Source organism: Herpailurus yagouaroundi, unplaced genomic scaffold, assembly GCF_014898765.1.
Source record: "Herpailurus yagouaroundi ecotype Mexico unplaced genomic scaffold, PumYag 77, whole genome shotgun sequence".
NCBI classification, from domain to species: domain Eukaryota; kingdom Metazoa; phylum Chordata; class Mammalia; order Carnivora; family Felidae; genus Herpailurus; species Herpailurus yagouaroundi.
The window spans coordinates 14,215,504-14,229,171 of NW_024412388.1; the positions used below are offsets into that span (position 1 = coordinate 14,215,504).

At 52.6% G+C, this 13,668-nt stretch overlaps 1 protein-coding gene across 3 annotated transcripts in view; it reads right to left on the bottom strand.

Moving 5' to 3' along the window:
* The window catches only part of CAPZB (capping actin protein of muscle Z-line subunit beta), a 134,871-nt gene that overhangs the window by 119,968 nt on the left and 1,235 nt on the right, over nucleotides 1-13,668 (bottom strand). For 2 of the 3 annotated variants that reach the window (XM_040463071.1, XM_040463069.1), the window contains exon 1: nucleotides 13,508-13,612. The exons of the other annotated variant lie outside the window; for it this stretch is intronic. In XM_040463071.1, the coding sequence (XP_040319005.1) occupies nucleotides 13,508-13,597 (90 nt within the window). In that variant the 5' untranslated portion in view covers nucleotides 13,598-13,612. Of the gene's footprint in view, nucleotides 1-13,507; nucleotides 13,613-13,668 lie in introns of those variants that run through there. 3 annotated transcript variants of the gene reach the window in all.

The window sequence follows — 13,668 nt, forward strand, 5'->3', positions numbered from 1 at the left end:
CTGGGTGGCTCAGTCGGTTGAGCGTCCGACTTCGGCTCAGGTCACGATCTCGCGGTCCGTGAGTTCGAGCCCGGTGTCGGGCTCTGGGCTGATGGCTCAGAGCCTGGAGCCTGCTTCCGATTCTGTGTCTCCCTCTCTCTCTGCCCCTCCCCCGTTCGTGCTCTGTCTCTCTCTCTGTCTCAAAAATAAATAAAAACGTTTAAAAAATTTTTTAAATAAATAAATAAATAAATAAAATAAAAGGAAAAACGCTGAACTTTAAAAAAATAATACTGTCAGATTCCAAAGGGATCCCTAGTGGCAGGGAACGGGGTCAGGAAGCTTCCCAGGGCCCCTGCCGCTGGTGTTCACACCCAACTAGATGGCCATGGGTCTCCTCCACTAGGCTGTGGGCTCTTTAAGGCAAGGCCCTCCCCTCACTCAGCGGAGTGTCCCAGGACACGGCACAGAGCACAGGACACACTCAGCACACAGCGATGGGGGGAAGGGCACTGAACCACCAGCAAATCCTACTCCAGGGACGAGAGCGTCAACAGCTAAACCTCATGGGTAAGGGTTGTGCTGTGTTGCAGGTCAGGCCAGGGTGTGGACGGGGCACGCAAATGGACAAGGGTGAAGTCGGAGCCTCCTTCACGACACAGGACGTCTTCACAAGGGACCCCTGCTGGGTCACGTCAAGCTCTCCCACCCCTAGCCGGTTCCGCTGAACAGGCCACATTCTCCTGCACGTACCATTCTCTCTGCCTGCCGGGTCTCCACCACCCGTCCTCCTGGCAAATGAGTCTTTTCATCTCGCTTCAGACAAAAGCCTCTCCCCTGAAATCTCTGCTGTGGTCCCTGCTCAGTCGAACCCTCTTCGCTGCACCCGCACACACCCCTTTCCAGCGATTATCTTCCATTCCACAGCTTCTCTGGACAGACACTTGGTCTCCTTATAGATACAGTAACGGTCTTTATTATGCCCGCCCCCCCCCAGCAGAGCCCAGAGCATTGTTGAATATTTGCATGGATGGATGGACGGATGGTGGGCAGACAGGATGTGGAGGGCTATGGTAGTCAGAGAAGGCTTGGTGGCCACGAGGGGACAGAGCCGGGCGTGGACGCAGGAAGAAGGGAGGAAGGCACGGAGGGGGATGCTGCAAGCCGAGGCCCAGAGAGAGAAGCAAGCCAGGCTCTGAGGGTCACCAATTTTACGTGGTCCTCAGATGAGCATCTCTTCTACCAACAGTTACAGGAGTTTACTTCAACGGATACTTTCTACTTGGGGCAACTGATACTGGTTTTCCATTCACGGTAACGACAAAGTTTCTTCAGTTAAAAAATGAAGTAATTTAAAGAAAAATGACTGGTTCTGACATGGAGATGCTGTCGCAAAAAGCATGGCGGCTACCCCTAGATAGGACATTTCTGCAGGAAAGCAAGGAGCTCTCTCAGCTTGGCCAGAACAGGAAGCCAGACTGCGTAAACAAAGCTGGCGAGGCAAGGGGGTGAGGTCAGATCCAAGGGCCTGGAGGCAGCCTGCGAGGCAGAGGCTGTCATAAGTTATGAGGGCAAAGGGACAGGAAAGACGTGTGGGGAGAAAAATGCTCGTTCTCCTTAGCCCCACAACCCACTCCTGAGGGTTTACTGCAAGGAAGTGACTCTAAGGAGGGGAAAACATACATGTGTGCGTCTAGATAAACAGATAATCAGTAACCACTGCAACTAAGACACAGCAAAAGGCTTGCAAACCGGTCGTTTACTGAATCCTCACAGCCCCAATGAGGCAGGCACTCTAACATGAACATCCTAGAGAGAGATGTAGACAGAACCGCCCGACTCCGGGCTTTGCTTTCTCGACACCACCACATTTTAATGGCTGTATTATATACCATTGTGCTACCGTGCCACCATTTTTCAACCGACTGTCATTCGCTTTCCCCAGTGCCCTGCCACTGTGATTCCCGTCTCCTACAGACACACCACAAAGTAGGAGCCAAAACCAAAGGGATCTGGGTTTGAGTCCAGACCTGTCCCTAGATTTCTTCTGTAACTAAGGGCACTGGCTTTCTGGGCTCGTCTGAGCTGAAACTCTCTTAGGCCGTCATGCTGGAAAAGTGTGGTCTTTGCATGGGTCACTGGAGAAGCACGTTCAGAGAGGAGTTTTCAAATGTGGCTGAGTTCAGGCAGCAGCAAAGGCAACAGCCCACTTGAGAACACAGAGTCCAGATTCCAGTGTGTCAGACACAGGACGCCCGTCCCAATCGCCCTAGTGATGTACTGTGGGATCTGGGGGCGAGCCACAAGCCTCATGTGGGCAGCAAAACTCCGTGACCAAAGAGGTTACGTGCAAAGGCTTTAAAGTCATAGCAACCAGGTTCAAGTCCCAGCTCTGCCATTTATTAGCAATTTACATCAAGTCTCTAAATTTCCATAATTATCATTTACATAAAGACCGAAATTCACAGGATCCCATGCTTAGGAGCTAATTCTAGGGGCCAAAGAGAATAATGCATGTTAAGTGCTAAGTAGAGTAGGGCTGGTGCCTTGCTTTGCTTGTTAACTCTGAGGGCTTGCTAAATGCTTCAGCCGCCTTAGAATCCGCTTGTACTCGTTAGGACCCATGGCCCATCACCTGAGGCTTGGAAATCGTTTTTCCCTTTCCTGAGACACCGGGCCATGTCATGGAATTCAACTCATGGGGTTTTATCAGTTAATTCAATGGCTCACGAGGCACTCTGAGCTCATCCTATGGAGGTCCAACACTATTTCTGTGTCCTTGTTCTACCGATTAGTCACATGATGGGAGGGCCCTTCCTTGGGGACCATGGCAACCAGTACTTGCTTGTTATTTCAAGAAATGCCTTCTCGACAATCAATATGTACCAAACAGATACTGTGGAATCAAAATAAAAGCAGGATCCTGGGGAAAACGCCCAGGATGCTTCTGTGTGCTCTCCATCTGGGATTCAGCAAGCTCAGAAACCGTGGTCCATGGCGAAGGGGGGAAAAAGCCTTACAGCCCTGTGGTACCAGTTTTATGGCGGGCAAGAGGACAAGGGAACTCCATCTAGGTGGCAGTTGAATAATCACTTCTGGAGAAAGTGATTTAAAGGAAGAATGAAGAAATCAACGTTAAGAAAATGTGAAGACTGGGCCCATTTTCCAGGCGTATCACCAAGTGCCAAGTAAGACAACAAGGAATAGAGGTTGCCATGAATGGAAGCCATGGAGACCCTCCCCATCCTGCAAGCAGGTGCCGACATCCACAGCCCGGCATTCTCAGTTCCTTAAGATCAGGAACCTCTTTCAGTACCTTAGATTGGTTTTACCTCTTGGGGTTGGACTAATTCCACTGGTAACATAGGTAGGCAGACCACCATAGTCTTTCTGTTCATTTCTGGCCCTAGTTGCAGGTGCAGCACAGCCAGGGCATGGAGTAAGTTGATCCTGAATTCAAATGCTAGCTTGGTCACAAACAACTACTGTATCCCCAATAGTGCATTATTTCAGAGCCCAGCTGGATATGCACAGAAAGGAGGAGACAGGACAGGTGGCAGTAAAGACTACATAGTGCTCAGGGTCTTAAGAGTAATTCAAGGTTAGAAGTTACAATGTAGGAAACAAGGTTTCCCTTTAAATGAAGAACTACAGTCACGGCAAGCTCATTCTTGTAGCGTCTTAAGATGGGCTCCAAGTCATCAAAGCAAAACCAGGGGCAGCCGCCTAACATAGTCTGCTTTGAGCTGCAAAACATATAAAAGCACTAAAGAACATTGGTTACAACCATCAACATAAACACTTTCCTCTGTACATAAAAACAACATCGTAGGACCAGCCTAGGATTCTAGAATGGAATCTAGAATCGGAAGACCAAGTTCAAAGGCCACCTCTGCCCCCTACTAGCTGTGTGACCTTGTACAAGATACTTCTTCCCTTCTTAGGCCTCCATTTCCACATCTGCAAAGTGTGTTGGGGGCACGGTGACCAAAATGGGGCTACGGTACAGATCACAGGAGATGGTATCCACGATGCTCAGCACACAGGGGCTGGCCCAATGCAAGTCCCCCTGGGTGATGAAGCCTCTAAGCCAAGGCACAGAGGGCTGCTCGGTCCAAGAGCAAGGTCCCTGGAAGCCACAAAGTCACAGCCTCCCCTTAGTGTGATCATCACATCTGCTTTTCAGATTTGTGGTATTTCTCACTACAGGGATTTTCAGATTCAACCCAAGTCTCTTCCCCATAGAACGGTGCTCATTTATATGAATGATATTATATGAATGATCAAGTCCCTACAGATAATAACGAACCACACAGGCCTCCTGTGTGGACACTGTGTAAACAGTGTTCTTATTTAATCCTCTACCCTGTAAAGAGGCAGATGTTATGGGCATTGTACCGATCAGGAAGCTGAGGTTCAGACAGATGAAGTAACTAGTTGAAGCTCACACAGTTCACAAGCAGCCACGGTGGGAATCAGAGCCAGGAGTCTCCTGCTATACCTTACGAGGCTGCCTCCCAACAAGTGTTTTCTCTGCCCATTTCCCTTTATTTTGCCTCCTTACCCCTAAACCCCAACACTCTACATGCCTTAAAAATCAAACACAAGCCCTCAAAACAAAACATTCGGCGCCTGAGGCAGCAAAGTCTCGCAGGTCTGTGGCAGTTCACAAATGCAGCACTCACTAGCAGAAGCTGGGAGCACCTACGAACACCTGCCTGTTCAGAAAGACGAAAATGGCTCAGAAAATAACCACAGCCCCGGGGTGGGGGAGGGGGGCGGGGGGGAGGCAGGAATGACAAGCATCACTGATTAGCATCATGCCCCATTCCACTCAAAGACCCTGGATACCAAATGTAACTGGCCCTCCAGGGTTGGCCACTCATGCCAGGAGAAGAAAAAACTAAGCCATTTTCCAGAAGAGTGACTTTGATTATAAGCTGGAACAAAAGTACCTTTCCAAACAACTTGTTCAGGGATAGTCAGGTGCATCTCTACAAGGCCCGTAAGTAACAAGAGTTTCCACTGAGCTACCCAAGAAGCACTTCCCTGAGAGCTAGGTATTCTAATACAAAGCAGAGGGAGTTTCCACATTCGGCTGCGATAGCACGTGACCGACAAGTCCACAGCACCGATAACAACACCGCCTTATTACTGATGTTAATAACGTTGCCACGTCGGGCTTGACATGTATTCACTCATTTAACCCTGGCAAAATCCATCAGAAATACCTGTAATTTTACCATTTCATGAACAAGGAAACTGAGGCAGAGAGTGAAGGAAGTTACCATGTCTGCAGGTGTGGATCTAAATTCAGGCTCCAGACCCTGCCCTTCAACTGTCCCTGCACTCCAGAATCCAGAGTGCCTGGGATCATTCGGAAACTCCAAGCCAGCCATGTGACTCTGCGCCCAGTGCTCAGGGCCACCACGTGCAGAGCCACCAGTGAAGCTCAGAGCCATCAGGATGACTGCTGCCACCAAATCCCGATCCCACCGCTGCCAGTGCCTCCGGACAACCTTCAACGTCAGGGTGGCTTGAACAGCTAACGGGTGCACTGACCCCATCTCAGAGGCAGACCCTGCTCAGCTCCTTCCGTTCTTGTCACCCCTACCTAAAGTGAAACTGACAAGTGGGAGCCCGACACTGGCTCTGGACTGCCAGAAAAGTGTCACACTTGGAATCACCCTGCTCAAAGTGTTCCATCTGTGTAGGGCTAAACCACAGGAAGTGCTGACAATCGGCCATTTCTGACCTAGGAAAACAGCAACTCCATACAGTTCAACCTCACGGGGAAGGGGCCCTCACATTTATTAAGGGCCTAGTAGACATCCATGCATTCAACAAACACTATGGGGCAATGGCCCATGTGCCAGGGACAATGGAACACTGTGTGGCACTCACACTCCGAGGGGGCACTTATTGTGCCCCTTCCCTCCTAAGGGCCAGAAACAGCTTGAGGCATTGGGAGAGTCACCAACTGAAGCCACTCAAGGTCATAGAACTACTGAACTGGGCCCCTAGGCTCTTTCCCCTCAGAGGCCCTGCAACCTGCGGCAGGCTGTGGCGCCCAGGGCTGGGCTGGGCTGGGCTGGGCTGGGCTGGGCCTTCAGAGGAAAAGGTCAAGGGAATCCTGCAAGGTTTTGTGCAACCAACAGTGTCAGTGGGGGGCTGTCCCAATCACTAGGATACGCACCAAGAACTAATGTCCTACCCAAAACGCCAAGATGTGACCCTACTGATGGCACGTCAAGACAGATCTGTCACTTGAAGGTTTAGCAGGTAGCTCCCCCAAAACAGACTACAGCTCAGAAAGACCCATCCCCTTTCATTTTAACAACCCGAACCAACAAAATCTTCTAACGTCTAAACCCAGGCTTCAGCCACCATGGCCGGACCCGCAGGGGAACCGCTCTCGACCTCAGCTTCCTCATCTATAAAATAAGCATCCTGGTGAGTCCATGCAGGACAGGCAGGATAGTAGAATTCCAGAAGCATGCAATTTTGAGTGGGAGGGACCTGCACCGGAATGCTGACTCTGCCACTGACTACCTGGGGGCCTTGCAGCGAGCCACTAACCCTTTCCGAGCTTCAGTTTCCTTATCTGCACAGTGAGGAAACCACCCTCCCAGGGCTGGGTTGAGAGAATTAAAGACCGTGACTGTGTGCATCCAACACAGTGCAGAAGGCAGGCACTTTGAAGACGCACGGAGAACCCAGGAGGGAATACTTAATAACCCATGGGGTGAAGACTGCTAACCCAGGCACCTCCAATTCCTGTTGCACAAGCGCCTCAGGACCAAGTCAGAGAACTCAACTCTCAGGACGACCAAAGGTCCACACCCACTATGGCCAGAAGAGATCTGAACACGGGAGCCATCGAGAGGAGGATACGCAAGGAAGTCAGGACAGCCCGGGTGGGAAATTCTCAAAGAGCAAAGCACGCAAAGTGGCCCAGCCCGGCCACTGCCACGTAGGGGTCTTCCTTCCTCAGTGATGGGTCCCTCTCCAGCCCCAGGGTCGGCCGGGAAGTCACAAGGCAAGCTGTGCTCAGCAGCGGAACAAAGGACTGATAAAATCAAAGCCAGATCAGTCAATGGGGCGTGTGACTCTGGATCTCAGGGCTGTGAGTTCCAGCACCACGTTGGGTGTAGAGATTACTTAAAATAAAAAATCTTATAAAAAAAAAAAAAGCCAGCGATGAGACAGAAATTCAAGAATAGCTCCTTCAGTGGCTGTAGTGCCTACAGTCAGACTCTTCACCAGGAGTCTGGGGTAATGAAAGCTCCTCCTCTCAGTTTCTTAGCCCGAAATTCTAGCCCGAAATTCTATGCAGGAAGCCCGTTCATGGGAAATCTGATGTACCCCTTCGGGGCCAAACCTCACAGTGGGGAAGCCGTGAGAAGCAAGCCAGACCCGAACCCTCCGGCCACCGATCACGGCTATGGGCGACGAGGAAGGACGAGGGCGTCTGGTACCACCAGGAAACACACAGTTCCACTGGGAGGCCGCCCACAGAGAGCACGTGCAAAAGTATCTTTTCATAACTTAGGATTTTAAACGATCGATATTTCACTCGTTAAATGTAATGAGTCCTCTGCCCGAATCTTGGAGAAAACTCTGAAACAGTTAAGTCCCGATGATACTAACATCCTGGTCTCGCGGCAGGTCCCTGCTCAGAAGGGTCCTGGTGAGTTCAGGGTTGGGACAGGAAGCTTCACGAGCAGTTGTAGGCAGTGGGTGAGAAGCTCAGGGGCTGAGCAAGCGGCAACAACTGCTGGCAGTCTGCAGCGTGGTGAGATCTTTGTGGCCAGGGCACACCAGGCTGCAAGCCCTAAGGACTGCTAGCCTTTGGGGAGCCTGGGTGGCTCGGTCGGTTGAGCGTCAGACTCTTCGTTTCGACTAAGGTCACGATCCCAGGGTCGTGGGATCGAGCCCCACATCAGGCTCTGCGCTAAGCGTGGAGCCTGCTTAAAATTCTCTCTCTCCCTCTGCCCCTCTCCCGGGCTTGCACGCGCAAGCTTTTTCTCAAAGAAAAAAAAAAAGACTGCCGGCCTTGGGCAGAGGACTCTACTTCTCAGGGGCTCTCTGCACAACGGGGCACTACACTTGCACTTGCCCTCCAAGCCGGCCAGAAACACGCGGGGTGGGAAGAGGAGGAAGCAGGGAGAAGGGAAGGCAAGTGGCTCCCTTAAGCTTAAGCCCTTCTGATGTGGACTCCCCCAACCCCACCCCACCCCGGTTGCTGCTGCATGATGTGTGCCCCAGACGTGTGCCCCAGTCTGTCAAGACTCCAATTAACCTGTCTCCACCCGCCTCCTCCGCCTAAGACTCATATCCTATTAGGTCTATCTGATGGCTCGGTGAGCATCCACACGACAAACGGCTGGATGGAAGAGACGCCGGGAGGCAGCAGCGCGGGGGCCCAGAGCCCAGGCTGTGGGGTCCAACTGCCCAGGCGGCCTAGGTTTCCTCGCCTGCATGACGAGGGTAACACGAGAACCTGCCTCATAGGACTGCTCTGGGCATTCAAAAGTAGTCAACAAAAAGTAGCTCCTGTTATGGTCGCGGCCACCATGCACAGTCCCCCCTCCCCGCCCCCACTGTGGACCGGTGGTCTTAGGTGTTTGCCTGCCCAGAGCCTAAGGCTGTGCAAGTGGAGTGGAACTGGGGGCCACCCGAAGATACAGGACTGCTGCGCTAACCAGACTAAAATCCCCGCTTAGTTGTTAGTAGGATATCAAGGCTTTGCAGACAGTACTCTCTAGGATTTAAACTGACCAGAAATAGCAAGTTGGATCAATGATAAAGCAGCCTATCACAATGCCTCACCAGTGAGCTCTGGGGGCACAAATGTCCCTCTCAGACCCAGAGGTGGTAAATCACGGCATCTCACTCTGCCTTCCTATCTTCATCTTTCTTGCCCATGTGTTCCTCTCCATACCCCGGGCCTCACAAAGGGCTGGGACCCTCGTAACCCCACAGGCTGGTGCTGGCGAATGCCTCCCTCCGCTCTCTCACCTCTTGGGGCCTTTGTACACACCAGGGCCAGATGACGCTTCCTAAAATACCACGACTCTGCCAGCCTCCTCAAATTTCTACCTGCCCCGTCAAATATTTAACTGGCTCCACGCTGTCCCAGATCAAATGCAAACTCCTTAGCTTAGCAACTCAGGCACTCCCCAGCTGACTCCCAGGACTGAGGCACCCCCCACTCGCTCCGTCTACTCCGTGGCTGATCTCCAAACTCACAAGACTGACCGGACCCCTGAACTCTGCTTTTGTTCCAGGCAGGGCCTGGAATGGCCTCTCCTTGACTGCACCCCACCCTATCCTCTCTGCCTGGGCAAGGTCTCCCCGGGCTTCACACCCAGCCCCCACCCAAGCTGCCTGCGGGCCGGAGCGGTCTGCAGGGCTTCCTGGAGGAAGTGGAACGCAGGCCGAGCAGACACGTGCCCCTTGCCAATAAAGCCTTTTCCATACTGTGTCCTTCCTGCTGCACGAAACCTTCTGGATGCCTCTGGTCTCCCCTTGCGGATCAGAGAACGGGGATTATGGCTTCTGTTTGTGTCCCTTACTCTGCAGTGTGCAGAATAAGACAAATAATAACCGTAGCTACCACCTACTGTGTGCCGAGCACTGGATTCAGTACGTTGCAATTTTCCTTCTCCCGGTATCCCCGTAAAACGTTACCCACGTGCTACGGATCAAGAAACTGAGGCCAAGGGAGATTAGTACTCCCGCTTCCGATCACCGCTGAGGCAGGACTCCGACCCGCCTGGGCCCAGCTCCAAAGCCCACGTTCTGTGGTGCAGGCGGCAAACACAGGACAAGGACTCTCGGCCCTCACTTTGCATTGCCTGGTGTTGCTGAAGCGCCCACCGAGTGCCAGGTGACCAGTGCAAGGTGTGGGTGATGAGCGGGCACCAAACAGATGAGCGCCCTGCTCTCACGGAGCTCACGTGCTCGGTCCCCAGTCCTGACCCTCTTCTTCCAATCTGGGAAGAGGGCAAGGATTCGGTCCGTAAGGGGTTCCACCAGGCACAGGCCCGAGATACAGCAGCGGGCCGTGACAATACACAAGTGTCCGATGTACGGGAAGCCTTTTTTGTGAAGTAGAGACTCGGGCTCCGTGAGGGAAGCTCTTCACTCGAAGCACAGCCCAAAGCCAAGCAAACCTCAGCAAGCAGTACAGAGTGGAGGAAAGGGGTCTGTCTCTGGAGTCAGAAAACCCAGTCCCCCACTTAACGGCTACAGAGGGAGTCCCCACATACCCCTTTGAACCTCATCTGTAGTAGGGTGATAATAACAACAATAGCATCCAATTATGTGCCAGATGCTGTTAGAAGCACTTGACGTGTATTATCTCATTTAATCCCCATAACAAGCCTTAAGAGGAGGTCCTGTTATTATCCCAAGGCAGTCTGGCTCCGAAGTCCTAACTGCTTATACTGTGCTGCCCCCCTCCCAAGGCTGAACCATCCCGGCGGGGCTGATGCAGGGATCCAATGAGCTAAAGCTCGCAGCAGAGGGCACGCACATGGCTGGTGCCCTATAAATGCACATCTCCGCCTCCTTACGCTGCAACACGGCTCTCTGAAAGCCTAGGTTTGGAAATGGCATTGCTCTAGCTGGTCCTAAGGTGGGCGATCTTGTGATGGCATCCTCCGGCCTGGCACGCCCCACTCTCACGGCTGGGATCCGCTGCACAGAGCAAGGGGCCCAGAGCCTGTACTGCAGGCTCACAGCTTCTGAGAAGCAGACTGAGTGTCCAGCACGGGAGTCGGGTGGCCCCAGCCTGGAGTCTCAGGCCTGCCACTCACACCGGTCACTCAACCTCTCGAGCTTCAAGGTTCCACGCAAGTAAGATGGGGGATGGGCTATAATCTAAGCCACGTTTCTGCATCACAGTAGATTCTCCATCAGTGGCCGCTCCCCAGGTTGGGAGGGCGGGACTTCCACGGCACCACAGCGTTACAGTTCTGGGTAGGAGAGGTGCTGGCGTGGAGAGGATTCACTTCCACAGTTATGGCAGAGGGAAGAACAGGCACACTCCGAAAGGTCTGGGAGTGAAGCCTGGCACAAGCCAACCTTCTCTTAAATCTCCTGCTGTGTCTCACGCAAGTGGCTTGCGGCTGTATCAGTCAAGGTTCTTCCCCCTTAAACTTTAGGTAGAAGTGGCATCTCCCCCCCCCCCCCACCCCCCAAACAATGTAAGCTGTGAGCGATGGACGCTCGTCTTGGTCATCACTGCGTCCCTGGCACAGAACGCTGCATAAAGGAGGCACTGAATACACAGAGAATTGATGCTATCCTACAGCTTCGGGCACCCCCTAAGGCACCGCTGTATTTGCCTAACGGCAAGCATCGCCCAGCCTGGGAAGCGGGAGTTGGAAGGTTATGTACCTGCCCAGCTACCATCTCTCCGGGCTGCCTGCCAGTCATCCGTCCTCTCCATGGGACTTCCGAGTTATAAATAGGAATATCTGCTTTCAAACTATGATTTATCATCTCCATCTCAAGCTATCGATTGTTGGCTATTTTTTTCAAGCATTCCACCAAAGAAGCCAGTTAGGTTTAAACGGACGGGACTGTGTCCATGTGGGGTCCGAGCTGAACTGTCTCTCGTCTACACCAGGAGACCAGCCAAGACACATTAGTGTCAACTATATTGTTTCACCTTGCAACAATGTGACAGGCCTCTCCTATCAGCTCCTGTCAGGCAAAACCATCCGGGAGCTGGAGGGACAACTCATGAGGGGGCCCCACCATCTAGCACCAGAATCAGAACTCTTAAGTTAGAACAATCATTCCTGACTTAGAAGCTACAGCTACGTAAGGAAAAGTTGTCTATGCATTCTTAACCGATGCCAACAAAAATCATGACATTTACTCCAAAGTCCAACGCATTTTAGATTCTCAAACTGCTATTCCCCTCCATTGATAACTGAGATGTAGCTTGTTTTCTCGACTGTCACACACTACCGAAAATAAACACGGTGGTCTTAACTCATTTACCTATTCCAACATCCCACGTCACCACTTGTGTCCCAGCCCGACTGACCAGTCTGGATTATTAGAGCATTCATGCAAGGGACTGACTTGACAAGCAGCAGTCAGAAATTACTCAGAAGCCTAGGGGAAACAGCATGCTCCCGAGAATGAGTACGAAAACCCAAGTGGCTGAGTTCATGGACATAAGACACGCCCCAAAAGCCATTTCCTTCAGTGCCAGGTGTTGTTCTAGGCCCCAGGGGTGCAGCCATGGAAAACACAGGGGAAAACCCCTGCCCTCCAAGAGCTCCTGTCCTGGCCCGTGCCAAGCCCACCTGTACCACCCTCTGAATGACTACTGCTCTGTTCAGTGAGGTCTCCGGTGCAAAGGACCCAGAACACAACCAGTCCTCAGTAAATGCTGCTGCTCCCTTGCCATCGCTGAGTAGCCCACTATTCTGTCTTCTAAACAGTGTCCTTCCTATCTTCTGGCACAGCAGCAGCCCGGGACAGTGGGGAGGACGGAGGTCGGAGGCTGACAGATGTGCTTCCACTGGCTAAGCAACACCTGGAGTAAGTTACTCCACGACCGAGCGGCAGCCTCTTCACCTGTACGACGGGAACAGTTAACTCCCTCAAAGGGCTCCGTGTGGATTCAAGGAGCTCATACAGCTGAACTGCACAGCACAGTGCCTGGCACCTAGTAGCCCTCAAGAAAGGTCAGCCCTTTTCTTCCAGCTCCTCCACGGTTCTTTCAGACTGTCCAAATAAAACCCAAATACAGGACTCCTGAGAAGCATCATATGTCGCTGTGCTGCTCCTCCTAGGTCATTACGGGCCTTGTCCCATTACCTTTGGAGAATCGGGCACCTGGGGCTAAGCCAAGATGCCCCTCCCTGCCAGATATGCTGCCGTGAGCAGCCCCACCTGGCCATGTTCCCCTCCCTGCTTTTGCCCCAAGAGCAAATTGATTAAACCTCCCCCCACTTTTAAAGTCCTCACCCAACACTGTCCTGGAACACTTCCCCACCCAGGCCCGGGGCGGGGCCGCCTCCCAGCAAAACACCCATCAGAGAAGTCCAATTGCATTAAAAATGGCATAAGCCACATTTTTAATCAATATACAGGAAGGCACCAAGAAAAAAACACAGCCACTCTTAATTAGTCATCCTGGTCCAGCAGCCACATCTCTTCATGAAACAAGAAACTGAGACCCTCAAAACACTCTGAAGCCCAAAGTCCACACGCAAACATCTGCCTGCACTAGGCAGGAGGAGCAGGTGGGTGGCCTGAGCTCTGTCAGCCCATCTCCAAAGGTTCCTTGACCATCTGAGGCAGAGAAGCCCTCTGGCCCTCCAGTCTGGGCAGAGAGCCCGTCCTGCAGGAGGCTGCAAGGTGGAGGTAGGGCAGGTTCACTTGCGTTGGCCCAGGTGAAACCTCGGGCCATCCAGAGGACCCAGGGCACCTGCCACCATGACTAAAACAAACCCCACGAGTGGAACTGGCTAGCTGTCTCTCTCGGTGTCTGGCTCACCTGATCCGAGGCACCTCCATAATCAGCAGTTCCAACCCTCACAAGCTGACAGTTCAGGGGGAAGGGGAGGCTGCGCCTGCTGTGCTGCATCGTGTCCGGGCCGTTTGTTGGCCTCGGGGCCTGCTGGTCCCCCCCAGGGGCCGCAGCCTCACAAGGGCGAT